General features: G+C 53.4%; 1 protein-coding gene across 3 annotated transcripts; it reads right to left on the bottom strand.

The window, feature by feature from the left end:
- Positions 1-11,128: 11,128 nt before the first annotated feature.
- Positions 11,129-18,282, bottom strand: LOC119064455 (GDP-fucose transporter 1-like). 3 transcript variants are annotated; one of them, XM_053673106.1, is made up of 3 exons: positions 18,250-18,282; positions 15,861-16,387; positions 11,129-12,131 (listed from the first exon to the last, which is right to left on the bottom strand). In XM_053673106.1, the coding sequence occupies exons 2-3, from the start codon at positions 16,354-16,356 to the stop codon at positions 11,572-11,574; spliced, it is 1,056 nt and encodes a 351-aa protein (XP_053529081.1). In that variant the 5' UTR covers positions 16,357-16,387; positions 18,250-18,282; the 3' UTR covers positions 11,129-11,571. The 3 variants fall into 3 exon arrangements, with proteins under 3 accessions (XP_053529081.1, XP_037022101.2, XP_053529080.1); XM_037166206.2 differs by lacking the exon at positions 18,250-18,282 and adding an exon at positions 18,048-18,129; XM_053673105.1 differs by lacking the exon at positions 18,250-18,282 and adding an exon at positions 17,732-17,863.
- Between the last annotated feature and the right edge of the window lie 323 nt (positions 18,283-18,605).

Below are 18,605 nucleotides of genomic sequence, written 5' to 3'. Positions count from 1 at the left end.
AGGTGATTTGGGAAAAGCCAGAAGTTGCAGGACACCAAGTTTGGACTTTTAGTGGGGCTGAGTGACCTGGGTGATTTGACATTTTGCAAAAAAACTCTGCACTAGACGTGATGCATGAGCAGGTACCTTATTGCAATGAAGCTGCCAGTCATCAGCTGCTCATAGCTGGGGCCATCTGAATCATCCAGATAGTTTCCGCTGGGGCATGTTCAAGCTCAATGTAAAATTTGATGCAGCTTTGTTGCTGTACTTGCTCAGTCATTTTGAACGCAACGGCACACAGTACTCACGCTCACTCAACGGTGTCTACCATCCCCTCTGATAGTGCGGTGAGGTCATCATGTTCACACATGTGCATTCCAGTCCACTCTCCTTGGGTACCAAGTTACATCGATGTCAGGTAATAGGACAAAAGCCCCTTTCTCAGGCCCCCTTTCCTAGAGCTGGCTGGCCCTAATTGTTTTATGAGCCTTTGTTTCCAAGCATGAACTGTTTCCAAGAATGACTGACCCTAACTGTTTCATGAGCCTTTATCCTCAGGACCAGAAAATTACTGGAAGTGCCCTGAAGGCTCAGAAGCTCCAGGAACCCACGAAACAGGACACACCAGGCCACAAAGACCAGACAATGGGACCCTGCCCGCAAAGGGAACATTGACAGAAGCTGCAGCCGAATGGAAACATTCTGCTGTATGATCAACCCGTCATCCGATGAAACTCACAGTCCCGGCCGCTCAGGGCTGGTGTGGGGGCATTTCTCCGCACCCAGCCCTGTCCCTCCCTTGGGAAAGTAAAATAAAACCTTCACTCTCTGCCCTTTCTTCTCCTTGTGAATTCCTCCATGGCCTGCATCCCCAACCACCCTAACATCATCACACAAACCATTCTTGTTATATTAACGATGGCTGGACTTTTTTTGTATGTTTCAACAGTGATGAATCTTGAAAATCTTATGCTAAGTGACAAAGTGCCCATATTGTCAAATTCCATATATATATGAAATGTCCAGAATAGGCAAATCAGCAGAAATTGGTTTTCTACAGCTGGGAGGGCTGGTAGTTGAGCCAGTAGAGGCTGGTGGCAAATAGAGGGAGTAACACAGCTAAGGGGGGTGGGCTTTTGCTGTACAGCAGAGTGAAATGCTCTCTTGATCAGACTCCACGTAAATTGTAGCCTGTGTTTCTCCCAGGGCCTGCGGGAGGCTTGAGTTTCTGCCAGCAGAGCCCCTTGCCCGAAGCAGCCTTTCCTAAAGAGGTGGGAAAACCTGCGCGAACCAACGACTTGGCCCAAGACTTACAGGAGCCTCAACACCAGACTCAGATCTGCAGGGACAAAGATTAGAGATTTGCTGCTTTTCCTTGGATCTCCGTGGGAGCCTAGGTGTCTGCAGTCAGCACTCACCTCTTCCCTGCTCCTCCTCCCTCCCCCCAACCACATGAAAGACGCCTGAATTCTGGGCTCTCTTAAGATGGATTTGTGGAAGATTTAAGGTAATTCCCATCTTCTTGAGAAGTTGGCACCTTCTTGATTGATAAACCTTTCCTTACTCCAAACTCTGATGTGTTGAATTTTGACCTTTGAAGGATAGGGCACATGAACCTTGAACCCACTGTGGCGCTAGTTGCACAACTGTGAATACACTAAAAACCGTTGAGTTGTAAACTTATACAGAGAGAATTGTATGATAAATGGATTATGTCTCAATAAAGCTATATGTTAAAAAAATTATAAAGCATTGTAAATAAACAATGAAATAAGCCTTAGCAACAAAATAGGACTTCTAAAAGAGGCATTCCACTAAGAAATTCCATAGTTAAAAAGCATTGTTTATACCAATGCTTATTGATATTATGGGTCCTTTTTTTTTTTACCTGAATATGTACATCAGCTTAGTGTGGACAATGTTTTAAACACACACATTTATTGGTGTTCGTATTAAAAAGACCCGAAGTTTGTAATTTGAAACAACTGACCTGTGGTGTTAGACCTCAGGTGTTAGGAGGGTGTGGGCATGGACTAAGGAGAGGACAGTGACAGGGACAACTCGGGGAGCTGGGGGGGATGCTGGTAAGGTCCTCCTAGCTGATGTGGGCACTGCTCGCACAGCGGCGTTCGTGTTGCCGTGCTCCCTGAGCTGACTCCTTGTTTGAGTGCATGTCACACTTCAGTTTACAAGTTTAGGCTCATAAGGTGGTGGCTTCGATTGGGTCTGTGGTGCCGAGGCCAGAATCCCACCCACCTGTCCCTGTCCTCTCTCGCTGTGTGTCTTGCAGTGTTTGCTCCTGAGGGGGCCCCCCTGCAATACCCAGAGTTCTGTGCGACATCCCCTGGCCATCCAGCAACCCTGGGGGATGGTGGTTCTCTGAGGGTGGCCCCAGGAACCTTCTCAGACCGCTCTGCTGGTCAAAGAAGTTGAGGAAGCTTGACCTGTGGGGCTGGAGTGCTTGCAGATATTCCCGAACTTTCCCCCAAGGCAGGAAGTGAGGAGTGTCATATTTTTGTTAAGTCCTACTGGGGCTTGCAGCATCCAGGGAGGGGGCGACTCTGGGCAGGGTGGGCCTCACCTCCACAGGACTCTGGTAACCTTGAAAAACGGGCAAGTGAGTGCTTTTCTGCTTTTTGCCGCAGCAAAGAGTGCAGAGGATGTTCCTTTCCAGACCAGGTGTGGCCACGGGACTGTGGGCCCAGTGGCCGGCGGGAGGTGGGTCGGTGGCTATGCCCAGATGCCCTGGGATAGAGACCTAGGAAAGATGTGTTCAGTTCTCCCCCGGGAGGCAAGGGCTGAACCTAGACTGCATAGTAATAAAGAACAAACACGTGAAAGCAAAACTGGGGGAAGGCGCATGACTGTGTTCAATTTCAAAACTGAAATTTCATAGGTTCTTTCCCAAGAAAACAGCAGCTACTCTCCAAGCTCTAGGGAAGGAAGGAAGTGTGGCATGTGTGTTTGCGGGCCTTCTGGTGGTGGCGAGAGCCAGCTGGTGGGAGGGACAAAGAAAGCACACAGCACATGCCTCTCAGTCCCCAGAAAAAGGGCCTGACAGGTGAGCCTTTCTCTGCCCAGCCAGGGCCCTGGGAGAGATGAGGTATCGGCCGTGACAGACTGCCCAGGGACTTGCCTTGCCCCCCCCCCATCATGAGCCTACCCTAGGGGAGTGGGGTCCCCACCACTGCCACCCCCAAGGGCATGGTTTTGACCACTGACGTAGAATCATAGTCTTCTCTGAAATATTGGTACTATTTTCATTTCCCTTCCATTCTGGTAAAGAGATCTTTTATTTTAAAGAATGCAGTGCTAGAAAATGTTATGTTTCTGCTCAAGGGCTTTGGCGTTGGCTCGCCTCCACGAAGGGAATTTCATCCAGCGAATGCTTGCCTTCCGCGTGCGTGGGAGGTGGGGGGACGGTATGCTTTGCAGAGCCGGTGGGGTGTGGGGTGGTGGAAGGAGCTGCAAATTGCTGCCAGCCCTGCGCCGCAGACTCCTCAGACCTGTGAGTCTAAATGGGAACCTGTGCGTTTATGATGTCGGTCACGGTCCCTCTGGTGTCAGTTAACCAAAACCTTTTCCGGGAGAGCGGAAGCAAAAAGCCAGCATGTATCAGGAAGAAGCGCCTGGTGGGACGCGAGAGTACAGTGCAGATCTGTGTCACCAGGACTGAAACCGGGAATCCTGAAGCCACCGGGGGCTGGACAGCCACCCTCTCTCCGTTTCCGTCTGCCCCTGGATTCCCCTGCTCTCCAGTCTGGGTCTCTTCCGTTTTTCTCTATTTTCTTTCTCTGTAGACCTGTTTTCTCTGCCTGGCCTGCGTACGAGGCCAAACATGGCTACTCCACAACTTCTGGCTCCTTCTAGGAGAAGGCTGACTGCTGTCTTTCAAATCCTGATTTGGGAATGGGGGTTGGGTTAGGAGGCTGGTTCAGCCAGCAGTGGGCAGGGGCCAGGACCCTGCTATTCAGACATGGAGCCAGGGCACCCCCACCCCCATGAGTGAGGGGGAGCTTGGAGGTGGAGGTTGCTGTGAGCAGCAGACATTAGGGACGCTTTGGAAACACGCACTCTCTTCCGAGGGGTCTGATTGTTCATTGTACACACTGCACTGTGTGCCTGCCGGCCGGGCTCTAAGAAGGCTCTCAGGTGTACAGGGTTGAGTTAGACATGACTCTTGTCCTTTGAGAAACTTGTAATGTATGTAGCGAAGGAAACAGGCATATTAACATTTTTATCACGCTATATGCTCCATGAGAAGTGCAATAACAGTTCTGTGCAATCTAACATCATAAACTCACAGAGGAATATTAACGATAATGAACATTTGTTGAGCTTTGCTGTATGGCCGGCACCATTCACTGAACCCTTGACATGACCCTAGGAAGTAGGGACTATTATTGTCATCCTTATTTTAGTAGTTACCTGCATTTGCAGATAGGGAAACTGAGGCTCAGAGAGGCCAAACGCCTTGCTAAGTGACCCAACTAGCAAGTGGGGAGCAGGGATTCAAAGTCAGGTCTGTCTGAGTTGAAAGCCTATGGTTTTCCCACTCCATCAACAGAGATTTTACAAAATGCCAAGGGCTTATATTTCGATTGTATCTCCATAAAAATAAATAGAAGAAAACCATTTTAAATTTAAATTGTAAAAAAGGCCAGCTATGAAACAATATGTGGAGGATGGTCCCATCTCATTTGTATTTATGTAATATATATATATATATATATATATATATATATATATTTTTTTTTTTGGAAAAAGCTTACTGATGTCTCTAAATTTATGAAAACGGAGAAATAATGATTTAGCGCCCTGGCTGGTGTAGCTCAGTGGATTGAGCACGGGCCTGCAAACCCCACGATAGTGGTTCGATTCCCAGTCAGGGCACATGCCTGGGTTGCAGGCCAGTTCCCAGCAGGGGACTCACGAGAGGCGACCATACATTGATTTCTCTCCTTCTCTCCTTCCCTAAAGATAAATAAATAAAATCTTTTAAAAAAAGAAATAATGATTTAGAAACACATCAAAAAGAAGAAATGGGAGTTAATATTGAGGAGGGTGACGTAATTGTATTTTCAGGGATGGATTACTGGCAGGACCGGGATGGGGTAGAGGAAAAATGGATCTAATACCTTTCTGTACAATTTGAATTTTTAAAATATGCATGGTTCAATTTGTGATTAATTCGTACATTTCTTCAAAAGATACTAAGTGAACAAACTAACTTAAAAAACATGTCAAGGGATAATGACAATGCTTAGTCATCATTCCAAGTTCATGTGCTCGGCTCCATGGCAAGAGACTTCCCTTCCAGGGCTCTGTTATTGTCAACATTGCCATTGTTGACTGTGCTTGTAGCCCCGAAGTAAAAGTAGCAACAGAAGCTTTCCGGGCCCTGTCCTGTTTCCCAGGCCATTGGCGAGAACACAGCCACGAAGGGCGGGAAGACGGTCCCTCGCTCTGGGGGCCTGTGAGGTGTGTTATAATCATCTCGGCTGGAAAAGGGTGGAAACATCGTCCCTTCTGGGCGGGTGGGAAGAGAAGGGCCCTCTCACTGGGAGAAGCACCAGGGGCGATTCCCTGAGCTCTGGTTCTTAGAAACTCGTCTCCTTTGCCCCAGGGGTGTTTGTGCCCTCCCCAGCCTCTCCCAGAAGTGGTAAGACTGCCAGAGAACCTGTGAGCTAAGAAAGAGGTTGTGAAAGGGTGGCCCTGGTGCACGTCGGTGCCTCACGCCCGCACAGTGTTGTATCAGTTTGAGCCATTGTTTAAAAATCAGGAGACCGCAGGTGGTGAGTAGCCAACAAATGTTAACAATAATAATATTATTTAATATTATAAATACATTCATAATTATACGCAATATATTATAATAAAATAATAGTGGTAATTATTATTATTTTAAAAATGATGATGACGACGATGATGCTCCGTGGAAAGGGCGCTGGCTGGGAGGAGGGTTCTGGGATCTGTCCCATCACGTTGTGACCTTGGGCCCGGCTGTCTTGATCCCTCGGGGGTCTCAGGCTTGTCCGATTCCCAAACTCGGCCCCAGCTCTAACGTCACGAATTCCTGGCGGTGCGGCCGCACCAGGACCCGGCCTCCCTCGCCCACCGCACACAGCCGTCCTCCACCTAAGCTCTCAGCGCACCAGGGCCAGGTGCTCTGGGGCAGCAGGTTTTGCTGTCCCCATTTCAGCAGGTTTCAGGTCCTAAACTTAGCGCCTTCATGGGAACTGAGATTTGTGGTGGGGGCGGGGGCAGGGCAGGGGCAGGGCAGGGCTGGGCTAGGGCTGCATCTGCTGATGCAGCTTTCCCACCCAAGTGCTACGTGGAAAGCAGATCAGACCTGACGGCCAGGAGAGCAGAGGGCCACACTCTGTGCTGTCCCTGGTGCATTGGGCAAGTCATTGGACCCTGGGGCCTCAGTTTCCTCAACTAGAAAAAGGAACAGAAGGATTAAGGGATTTAGCTGAGCCCACGCAGCTAGGGAGTGATTTGAGTCATCTTTTTACCTCAAGGTGAATTCTTTATCTTCAGATAAAGAAGGTGAAAGCCTTAGTTCTATGATTGAGAAGCAGACTGTCTAGGTTCAAATCCTAGTTACATCACTTATTAGCTGTGTGACCTCAGACAAATTACTTACTGTCTCTGTGCCTCAGATTTTCTCCTCTTCTCGATGGGAGATAATTATACCTTCATGGGGTTGTTATGAGAATCAAATGAATTAATATTTGTAAGGCATTTTCAAAAATCCCTGATACCTAGTAAAATTTATTTGTGTTCGCTAAATTTATAAAATAGCCCCCCCTGCCATGCAGAGAACATTTTGGATTAAGACCAGGAGACTCATGTTCCACTTTGGGCTCATTGCCAATTTGCTCCGTGACCTTAGAAGCTTCCTTTAACCTCCCCGCGCCTTAGCTTGCTTGGGTTGCCAAATATGAAGCTTGGACACGTTCATTGATGAGCAGCATTTTCTGAACAAAAACCAAGTCAGGGGAAGAGAAAATCTTTTTTGGCCGTGTTTTATTACCTGAATCCATAGGGGAGAATGTTCCAGAATACTTAGGGGTCCACCCCTGGGCCCTGGGGCAGTGGTCTGGGTGATGTATGTGACTGTGCGGGGGGGGTTGGGAACTCACCCAACCACGCTGTTCTCCCAGGAGCCCGGGACCTGACAGTGGGACCAAGCCACAGTGCAGCTGGTGTCTTACAGGTGGCTTTCCAGGAGAAAAGTTCGGCTAGGCTGGCCACAGGGCTCTGGTTCCTGCCCTTTCTGAGGCTTGGTTCTCTGGTTTTCCTAAGAAACCCGCTTTCCTTCACATATCCCCCTCCCCCACTTACTTAGGCTAATGTACCAGCTATCTATTGCTGTGTAATCATTACCCCACCAAGTAGAGGCTCAAAACCAATTCCTTGTTTCTCTAGATTCTGTGGGCTGATCAGGTGGCTCTTCTGCAGCCTTCACCCTGGTCCTTCCCACACCCAACTCTTCTGCCTCCCCAGGGCCTCTGCATGGACTGCAGCCTGTGCCTGGGATGCCCTGTCCCTGACTCTGCTCAGGATGGCTCCTTGCTTCCCTGGAGTCCGGGGTTAACACTGTGTTCTGAGAGGCCGCCTCTGACTGTTCCATCTGGGGAAGGTGCCCTCTGCTGTTCTCCATCTCGGCTTTTCCTTGATGGTCCTTGTCACAGCATCATTTGTTTGCTTTTAGTTTTTGCCACTGTTGGTCTCCCTGGAGCTGGGCTCACAGTGAACAGTTGGGACAGAGACTGTTGCCTGTTGATGTGGAAACTAGCCAGACCCGTGGGATTCTGGGAACTATCCCGAACACTGATTCACATCCATGTCGTGTGGCAGGAAGGACAAGAGCTATCCCCATAACTCAGATAGGGAAAGTGAGGTGCAGAGAGGCTAGGGGGCCTGGCCCAGGCCATCTCCCTTCTCAGAGGTGGAACCCAGGCTCCTGACTTCTGGTCAGGTGCTTTTCAACAGCAGAAGTGACGAGGGTTGCTTGCTGAAGGACCAGAGTGTGGCAGCAGCAGGCCAGGGTGCGGCTCCTAAACTCCCCATCCTCACCCACCAGTTTTTAGCAGGAAGCCTCACTGCCACATTCCTGCCCACAGAAAGGGACAAAGAGGAGGGGTAGGCGGGGCAGTCAGAGGAAGGAGCAGGGAAAACATTCCCAGAGGCCGGCTGGCCCCCTCTAAACACCAGAGATGGGCTGGGGCAGTGGTGTTGATGGAAGGCTGCCGCCTGCATGACAGTGGGGGTCCGCAGGCAGCAACACACAGGACACATTTTTGTGGGTGTGTGAGAGAGTGTTGCAAGGTGGGCTGGGTTGTTGCATTGTTGTCTCAGAGTTGGAACCCACCAATTGTTCTAAACTTATGAATTAGTTTGGTATTTGAGATGAAGCTGGGTGCATGCATCGTTGTCTGCATTTAAATCTTCTGGTAAAAAGTTAAAATTGGTTATTTCTGGAATCTTGTCTAAGAAGGTACAAGGAACATGTAGAAGAACATTGTCTCAGCTTTCTGACTGCATGCAGGGGGCAGAACTGATAAGGTCTCTTCTGTCCAGGGGACTTGGTGCTGGCCGAAAACGCAAGAGGACCAAGTCTGGGTGGGCTGGGGCATGCAGAGTACTTCCAGTGTGGCCTCCTGACGCTGGCCCTCACCCCGAACCTGTCCCCACTGCCCAAATGCGCCTTTGCCCTGGCACGCCCTTGTTGGCTGCTCAGTGGCTCTGCCCTCCCCCTGGAGCCCCTCCTCAGTTCAACTCAGTTCACACATCCTGAGGAGGATGTGGCCTTAGGAGGACTGGGCTGGTCCCCCAGACTTGGTCTCTCCGTCTTCTGAGGCCGCAGGGCAGCAGCTGTGTCCATTACTGAGCCTGTGATGGGGCTGAGATGTGTGTTTCTGTGTGAGCCCATCAAAGCAGCAGGTTGGGGTTGTCACGTTAATATGACCTATCACAGCACCTGGCACCCCGAGTGCTCAGAAATGCTGACTGCAGTTTTGGGCACTGTGGCTCGGTCCCAGGGTTCTGAAGGCGGGGACCCCAGTTTCATTCCTCCTGTTGCCTCTTCCTTCCTGTGCACCTCTCTGAGCCGACGTATCCTCATATACAAAAGGGGGGTCAGCGGTGGTGCCCACCTCACAGGGTGTGTGTGCAACAGGGGTGTGGCGGGCGGGGGCTGTGAGGGTGAACGGTGGGTGTAGAGCACTGAGCTCGGTGCCCAGCCTCCAGCAAGTGCCCAGTGAAGGGCAGCTATTGCTGATATGAAAGCCCAGGTCTGGTCACCCACCTCCCAGGGAAAAGGCCTGACTGGAGAGAGGGAGAGAGCAGGCGTTTCTCTGAGGGGCTGCCCTGCTCATACCTGGGCTTGGCCAGGGCAGGGGAGAGCTGGTTCACAAATCGGGTCCGGCCCTGGCTGGTGTGGCTCAGTGGATTGAGTGCTGACTGTGAAGCAAAAGGTCACCAGTTGGATTCCCAGTCAGGGTGCATGCCTGGCTTGCTGGCCAGGTCCCCAGGAGGGCTGTGTGAGAGGCAATCACACACTGATGTTTCTCTCTCTCTTTCTCCCTCCCTTCCCCTCTCTCTAAAAATAAAGAAATACAACCTTTACAAACAATGAATCAGGTCCAGGCACTGCCGGGCAGGGGCGGGGGTACCTTCCCGCAGTCATCCCACTCTCCCCAACACACAGGAGTCCTGACTCGGGTTTTAATTAAGTCACATACAATTCAGGGGATCAGGCCCCACCAACGTCAGTAGACACCACCTGGGATTGTGGGGGGCCTGGAGGAGGGGGTGGTGAGAAGATGCCCTCTCCCTTCAGTCCCCTATAGGGACCAAACCCACCAGGAGTCACCCCGGGGGGAGATGGTGGAACAAAATGCCCAACAGAAGGGACAGGACCAAAGCTGCCCGAAGGCCCAGGAGGGCAGTGAGGGGACAACCGGGCTCTGCAAGCCCCGTCCTCAGGGAAAATCACAATTGTCCACTGGCCCAGGGAAGAGGCTCCATCAGGCCCCCAGGGGAGAAGCTCTGGGGGAGGCAGAGCTGGAGAAGCAGAAGTGGCCCCGGGCCGCACTCTGTTGGCTGAGCCAGGCAGCTGAGCCTGTTTCCGGACTGGGGAGCGTGCTCAGGACCCTGCCTCACAGTGGAAGGTCTGCAGTTCCCATGTTCAGGGGCTGGAAACATGGGGTGCAGGTGGTGGGAAAGGGCAGTCTCCCATGATGCACCCCATTCCAGGGCCACTTCCCAGTGGTCTCTGGAGGTGCCAGGGCCAGGAATGGGCACAGCTGATCCTTGGCCCCCTTTTGCAGGGCCTGGTGGTCTCTGCAGAGAAGAGGGAATACTGGCCCCTTCCCCCCTCAGCCCAGCCCCCACTTCCCTCCCAAGGAAGCTGGGTTAGTGGGGCCAAAGCTGTGCTGCCTCCCTGGAACTTGGACACCTGAGGTTTCCCAACCCCCTTCGTTGGGCCCGTGGCGGGGTCACAGCCTCATGTCCCTGAGCACTTTGCCACACTGCTCCATAAAGGTTGTGGACATGTGCAGGGAAAAGGCCCTGGGAGGGGGGCAGGGAGTGGTGCATCACTTTGCTGCTCCCCAAGGGCTAGTGTGCTCTCCCCACAGGGGTCCTTCCTCTCTAGGGGAGCACAAAACCCCCAGTTAAAAAAACGGATCCAGGGAGGATTGGCAACATTCTGACATCGCTTGAAACACTGGTTCTGTCCGAAGTGCCTGCCCCCCCCACTCTGATTGGTCTGTAAACCATGCCCCCTGGAGGCTGCCCACCCTGGGTAATGTTAGTTCGGAGTCGCTCAATAAACCAGACGGACTCAGTGAGTCAAGGAGCAGGTTTATTAGTGGGGAATAAGTGGGGAAAGTGGAGCCAACCAAGAGAGGTTGGGGAGCCAACCAAGGGAGGCTAACACTCACAGGGGGAAAGTGGGGTCAACCCAGGGAGGTTGGGGAGCCAACCAAAGGAGGTTAACACTTGTGGGGGAAAGTGGGGTCAACCCAGGGAGGTTGGGGAGCCAACCAAGGGAGGTTAACACTCACGCGGGGATTGTGGGGTCAACCCAGGGAGGTTGGGGAGCCAACCAAGGGAGGTTAACACTCCTGGGGGAAAGTGGGGTGAACCCAGGGAGGTTGGGGAGCCAACCAAGAGAGGTTAGGACTCACTGGGTTGTTCTTAGGGCGGGGTTTTTAAGCACAAAAACTTACGAAGGGTAATTGGTTGGGGTGTCAGAGTCTGGTTGGCTAGAGCTGGTTGCTGGGTGCCGTTTCTGCTGACCGTTGTTCTTGATACCTCTTGTCATACCTCGGGTTAAAGCTGCATCCTGTTACGCTGGATAGGCCGAGCCTGGACCCCAATCTCAGCGAGGCATCTGTTTGTCCTGGGTTGCACTGGCAGGCAGTCTCCCAGGCTGCAGTATCCCACGGTGTCGTTTTCTCGCCTGGTGATTTTCCATTTCTTGTAGGCCTACCTAGGTCTGTCAGGTAAGAGAGGCCTTCCCCGAATTCCGGGGCGTTCTCCTGGGACAGGCCATCCCGAGGCCCCGGCAGGAGCTCACACCCTCATGCTGCTCTTCTCCTCCTCCTTGGGGCTGGGCTCCTCCTGGACCTTCTTCATCTCCCAGCCCCTGACCCAGGTGTAGGCGGAGGAGCCCCCGAGCACCATCAGGTTGCTTGTCCACCAGAGGAAGCTCTTGGTCTCCTCGTAGTACAGCACAGCCAGCACCGTCTGGGCGCAGGCCTTGGCCGTGCCCGACACGTTGTGGGTCAGGGGACTGGTGAACTTGATCTGCAGGCCTGTCACGTAGCTGATGGCAAGGCCAAACAGTCCTCTCAGCGTCATCATGCCCCAGAAGTGGGCTCTGCCCAGCTGGACAAAGAGGCGGAGGGTCCGCAGCTCCCCCAGCAGCAGGAGTGGAGGCAGGAAGAAGACGCAGGAGATCGCGTTGTTGTAGAAGGTCAGGCGCCAGATGCTGCCGTCCAAAGCTGGGAGCACCTTCTTGGTGTAGACGGCATTAAGGGAGATGCTGAGGCTGGTTAGCACGACAAAGAGGATGCCTGTCAAAGACAGGGAACCCTCTGCCCCCTCATGGTCCACACCAAACCAGAAGCCACCTGCAGTGGGGGGAGGAGACGGGGAGGGAGAAGAGGAGAGGAGGAAGGAGGACAGAGAATTTTGCTGCCCTAATTCACAGAATGTACTGCTGCCCTCACCACCCCATTCTCCCACCCTCCCTGCAATAAATATGCCAAAGTCTTTACTGTATGCAAAGCACCACACAAGGGCTGGGGGCGTGGCCCAGGCCAAGAATGCTTCTCCTGGAGAACGCATTCTAGCAAAGGAGAAAGATAGTAAAACAATTAATGCCCAATTACTTCTTTAATTACACTTGTAATGAGGCCTGTGAAACAGTACAGGGTGCTGCAAGAACCCATAACTGGGTGATGGTGCTGGCCTGAGGCATCTGGAAAGTAGCACTTGGGTCAAGCCCTATAGGATGTGTACTTTATGGTGACAGTGACCTTGGGCAAGTGATTTAAGGTCTCAGAGGCTGGGCATCCTGGTCTGTAAAAAAGAAGCCTGTAGTGAGTTAGAATCACTTGTGGCTGCAGGTCATTTGGGATAGTCACGCTTCACTTCCTTAGGCTCCAATCCTCTGTCACCTCCTGCTCAGAGGGCCTCTGAGTCTCCCCACTATTGGTCTGTGCTCCTCAGCCTGGCACCTGGGCTTCCTGCAACTCTGCCAGCTGTCCCCATCCTGCGACCACCCAGGCTGGCTGTGCTCTGATCTCCTGCTTCTCATGCTGGTGGGGCTGTGTCCTTGTTTGTCTCCAGCACCACAAACACCCTCCTCCTTCTCAGAGTTTCAACTCATTCTTCAAGGTCAAAGTCAGCTTCTGGGGTGGGAGGAGTCTTTCCTCATACCCTCAGCCACCAGATCACTTCTTGTTTCTGCTTCCCTTCCAGACCCCTGGTGTGACCTGGGCTGCAGCGCACCTGCCCACAGGGACAGTGCTGTCTCTTCAGCAAGACCCCACCTTCCCAGAGACAGGGCTGAATCTTACACATGTTGAATCCCCTGCCTCAGCCTCTGGCAACATGGTGTGGGGGTTGTGAGTAGGAAAAGTTCTGGAGTCAGAGAGATTTGGGCTCTGCCATTTAGAGGCTGGGTGGCCTGGGAAAAGTTCACTGAACTTCTCTGAGCTCCCATTTCCCTGAGTGGCAGAGATATGGGCCACTCTCTTGATGCACCGCCCCTGCCCCCCAACCAACCCACTCTGCACCCTGCAACCAGAATGGCGTTCCTAAAGTACAGATCTGCTCAGGTCACATCCTGGCTTAAAGCTCCCCTATGTTGCCTCCCCACTGCCCTTAAAATATTCCAGACTCACTAACTTGGGCAGCCTCGCATCTGGTGAGTCTTGCTCGGGCCCAGCCATGGAGAATGCACGTGCTATACCTCACCCCTTCCTCACATCCATCTGGTACTTCTTCCAGAAGGGCTGATTGCATGACCCCCATCCCACCCACCTGCCCTCCCCACCACAGCCAGGATTCCCACTGCACCCTCTCTGTCCCCTCATAGCTCTCCCTGTTCCATCTTCACTCATGGACAGCCATGCATCATCACTGTGACCTCCAGGAGCTTAGGAGCCGAGTGTACCTTTTCCAAACATGTCTCCCCAATGCTTGGCACAGCCCCTGGCATGTATGTGCCTGTTCTCAGGGAGTATTTGTTGAATGAATGAATGAATGGAGGTTGTTCTGGAGGTGGTTGTGAGGATTAGGGGAGACCAGGCACCCACTGCATCGTAGGCCTGCTCTCCCAGAGCTCCCTTTCCTGGCAGAGCCTTTGCCAACAAGTTACCCATAGCCCTGCTGGGGGTGGCAGGTGCTTAGCTGGAGCACCCTCAGCCCTCCTGCTGGTTCCCTTCTGGTCCAGGAGGGACAGACCCCAGAGGGACTCTCAGCTGGAAGGAGCTTTGAAAGGCACTGTATGACCTGGGAGCAGGGAGGAGGGGGCTGGAGTAGTGGCCTCTGACCCACCTTCCCCAACAAGGAGCAGGCAAGGGAGTCACTCCAGAGCGGGAACAGGTTGGACTGAGGCCGGCACAAGCACCAGCCTCCAGGGCCTGGCCCCATCTGGCTGGCCAGTGGCTGCACCTCTCAGTAGCAATCTCACCATCAGCTACTTTTATTACTTTTCGGATCTGGGCCCAGTTTCCCTAGTGACATCACCTTCCTGCAAGCAAGTTCTCCCACCAAGAGCATCCCAAACACACACGCACAGGTCTGCAGGACTGAAGTGGAGATGCATGGGGGAGAGAGAGGAAGGGGAAAGGGGAGCAGCTGAGAGGGATATGCTGGGGGTCTTGGCAGCTCCTCCCACTCTAGCCTGCTCCCTTCTCCCCTGCCCTGCCCCCAGCTTGGGGCTAGACTGAGCAGCCCTCATGCAGCAGTTGCTGAACAAAGAGGACATTTTCTAGGACAGGTGGCATGGGATGGGCTGCTGCCCTTAACCAGTGCCCCTGGGCCTGGGTCTCTGAGTCACTGGTGAAGAATATGCAGGTCAAGCAAGATCAACTTTCCAGCACCAGGAAAAGCCTGAACAAATTTAAAGAAGCATCTCATTCCTGGATGACAGAGGCCCAGGAAGCCAGGCAGGGATGCTGGGGGTGCTCCTACCTGGTGTGCTGCAACAAAACAAGTGTTCTATAACCTAAGTTGTCCTAACAGTCACCACTGGCCACATGTGGCTACTGAGCATTTGAAGAAAAGTGGCGACAGAATCAGGTTACAATGCCTGTCACTGAGACTAAATTTTCAACATTGCCTTTAGTTTGAATTACAGGAGTCTTCACTTAATGTGGTCCATAGATTCTGCCACTAAAACAACATGGAACTAAATCAGTTTACCATAGGCTAATCGATATAAACGAGAGTTAAGTTCCTATGCATCTCAGCACTGTTATAAGAAAACCATGGTATTTGAGGACCTGCTGCAATTTAAGTGGAAAGAGACATGTGGCCAGTGATCGCTGTACCAGATAGTGCAGCTTTAACTTCTGGGGGACAAGAACAGAGCAGAGTGGTTAGAAGCACAGGCCTGGCAGTCTGGCCACTCTGTTTGCATTCCAACCTTGCATTGTTGGCTGTGTGGCCTTGGGCAAGTAATGGAACCTCCCTGAGCCTCAGTTTCCCTGTTTGAATGGAGATGCTCACCGTGATGCCACCACCCAGGGACCTCTGGGGAACAAAGGACATGCTATAAGTGAAATGATAGCACAATGTCCCCATCAATAATGGTGAGTTTTTGGGAAGAGAGCTAACGTCAAGTTTGTGAAGAGAGCTCATGTCTCTCAAAGTGTATCCCCTGCCACTGTCTCAGGCATTATTATGAGCCTGCAAGGTCAGGGGACAGAATATTTATGAAAAGATGCATTATTTTCTAGAAAGACCACTGGATAGGGAGTCAGGACATGGCAATACAGCACAGTGAGCATGGTGGTCAAGTGCATGGAGGTGACTGCTTGAGATCAGATCCCAGCTCTGCCACTTATTAGCTGTGTGATCTTGGACAAGTTACTAAACCTTTCTGTGCTTTGGTTTTTCCCTCAGTGAAATATAATTTTACCTTGTATGAGGGGCCCTGCCTGTGGCCTTAACTTGTTGGGGGACCTCAAGCGAGTTGTTTGTTCTCTGGATCCCAGGACTTTCCTCTTATTACTGTGGCATCTTGGGAGCTGGGACAGATAAAGTCCAAAGACGCTTGGGAGGGATATTCCTTAGGGTTTTGGCTGCAGTGCCTCCCGTATTTCCCATGGCCCTGGCTGGCCACTCACCTATGATGATGCTGCAGGTGAGCAAGACATAGAAGGAGGTGGTCTGCTTGAGCATCTGGTAGGAGAACAGCACATTGAAGAATATAGTAAGCGAGCGGCCCAGGGTGTAGAAGGCCACACCCATGTATCTCTGGCCAATGTTATAGAAGATGGTCAAGCCAACAAAATACACTGGCAGGGGCAGGACATTACGGGCCATCCTGAAATCCAGGCACAGTGTGGGGAAGTCCACTGCACCAGGAAAGCAGATGGCCAGTATGCTGAGACCCTTGCAGAGGAGTGTGGTCACCAGGCACTGGTAGAAGGTGAGGACGATGGGGCTCTCCAGCTGCAGGTAGGAGCTGTCCAGCAGGTACTTGTTGAGAAACACCATGCAGACGGTGGTGACCCAGTAGAGAGAGACCACCAATGCAATCTGCAGTGCACGAAGCAGAAAGGGCTTCTCCTGGCTGGCCTCCGGCTCGCTGTAGGGTTCTGGGGCCCCCATCAGTGCCATGTGCAGGATCCTGGTGTGCTTCAGAGGGGCCCTGAAAACGGTAGTGGAGGAGCTGGGTCACTGCACACCAGAACTGATTTCCTGGAGTCAAGGGCAGTGAGCTCAAATGTGCTTTCTGCAGGCCACAGCCCTCAGCTGTCTCGTGGGGGTGAGCTAGAGGCCTGCCCACCTTCCCCTTGGATGAAGAAGTTCCGTTTTAGGGTGAGCCTCAGAACCTGCTCCCACCCGGGGGCCTGAATGAATGATACAAGACAGAGGGAGGGCAGATGACCCATCAGGGAACAGGGGTCTGGGGTCTAGGGGAGAGGAATGGAGGGAAAAGTGGCAGGAGGAGGAGGAATGCAGGGCTTTGGTGCTAGATAATTGGGGAGAACAGGGTAGGGAAGAGGTGCAGGGAGAGGGAGGCTTTGGCTGCTATGGAAGAAGGGGGCTTGTAGGGAGGGAGAGAAGAGAGGGCGGCCCGCCTGTAGGGAGCTGAATGGAGGAAGGGCTTGCGCCGGGTGTTCTGAAAAAGGGATGCAGGGGAGGCCAGGAGGGCTCAGGGTGGGGTCCAAGGGACGCGGAATCAGGCCGGCCAGCGCTGGGTCACAGCGCGCCGTTTTCCCGGGCGCCAGCTACAAGTCATCCGGGAGCCTCCTGGCATCCGCTACGGCTCCTGGCCAGGCGGCTCCGGGACTCATTTCCAGGCACGCCCCCGACCGCTTCCTTAAAGAGCCCGCACGCCCACCGTCATTTGTAAAACCACAGTCGCTGAGAGAAGGCCTTCAGAGAGTCAGCTAGTGTCCGGGCCCCGGCGGTTTCCCAGCCTTTGTGCGCTCCCCGCCCGCTCTAGGCGGCGGATCTCGGCAGCCAGGGAAGGTTCCTCTGGCAGTTTGAGCCTCGGTCCCCTTCCTGCAAGCGCCACCCGCTCTGTGTCTTCCGAAGGCTAACCCCCTACCCTCGGCTTATCCAAAGGTGCATCCGCCCCCGGTCGCCCCTGCGGGACTGCGCTCTCCGCGCTCCCCATTCTTGGCAGTGTTCCACGTCCCTCCAGGTCTAAAGACACCCCCATCCCTGCCAGCCCCCCAGCTCACTGTTCCCAAACCTCCTTACAGTTCCCTCCTTCCCCCACTGTCACCGCCTCAGCCCTCTCCAAACCCAGATTCTTAGCAGCGTTCCCAAACGCCCGAGGCCATACCGCCCCTACAGAACCCCAATCTGTCGCCCCGGACTCCCCAATTCTAGCCCCCCCGAGCGGTCGGATCCGAGCCTGAATGCACCACCGTCTCCCCGGTTGTCTCCACCTTGTAAAATCCTCCTCCTCACGCCAGGCCCAGTCGCAAGCTCCGGCTCCATGGCTGGCGTTCCCAGCAAGCAAAAGCGACCCCGCGCTCACCTGGCTCTGCGTTGACGGACTGTGGGCTCCCGCCGCCCTGACCGGCACCCGCGCCACACACCTGCAGCATCTCACCCCGTGCCGCGCCCTCGGGAGATGACTTCCTGTTCCCAGCCCTGGGCGCGGGCACCGCGCCAGCCTCGCTGCCGGCTTCCCAATGGGGGCCCGGGGGCGACCTCGGGGAGACCTAGGCCCCAGCCTATCCTCGGCCCCAGGTTATCCCGCTGGTCACGGGAACAGGTTCCTTCCTCTTCGGGACCCACCCCAGCTTCGGGACCTCGCCCCAGTCAGCCCCACAATCCCCCGCTCCAGTTACCGCAGCTTGCAAGTCCCAGGATCCGGGAGCATCCTAGGCCCGTCGCGCACCAGGCCTGAGCTTCCACAAGTGCGTGCGGTAACGGCTCTGCTTCTCTCTGTTCGCGGGGAGTGGAGTGTCCCCGCCCCAGCTCCCGCCCCCCGCGCCCCACTCCCAGGGACCCGCCTGGGAAGTCGGTGACCAGCCCGGGACCGCCACTTACCAGGCAGGCACCAGGGCTGACTTCTCTCCCTGATTCCCGCTCAAGCACCAAGACTGGGCGGCTCAATTCTCCTGAGTTCTCTTTGTTGTAAAGCTAGGGGGCTGGACTACGCCCGTTGGTCTCAAACCCCTTACTCAGAATCCTAGCTAGTGTGGTTCCGAGTAGGGGGTACTGGCTGTTTGTTCCATTTCAGACGCCATTTAATTAGTGCCACTTAATTGACTGGTGAGATGCCTGAGATTTGCTTTAAATACTCAGAATATTCACCAAAAAGAAAAGAGAAAGGTTGATGAAACCAGGTAGGCAAAGTGTTGATAACTTTTGAAGCTGGGCATGGATACTGGGGCCGTGGGCGG

This window comes from Artibeus jamaicensis, unplaced genomic scaffold, assembly GCF_021234435.1.
Source record: "Artibeus jamaicensis isolate MK-2021 breed Jamaican fruit bat unplaced genomic scaffold, CSHL_Jam_final contig_797, whole genome shotgun sequence".
Taxonomy (NCBI): domain Eukaryota; kingdom Metazoa; phylum Chordata; class Mammalia; order Chiroptera; family Phyllostomidae; genus Artibeus; species Artibeus jamaicensis.
The sequence above is the reverse complement of the archived record's forward strand: the minus strand, read 5'-3'. Positions and strand labels throughout refer to the sequence as shown.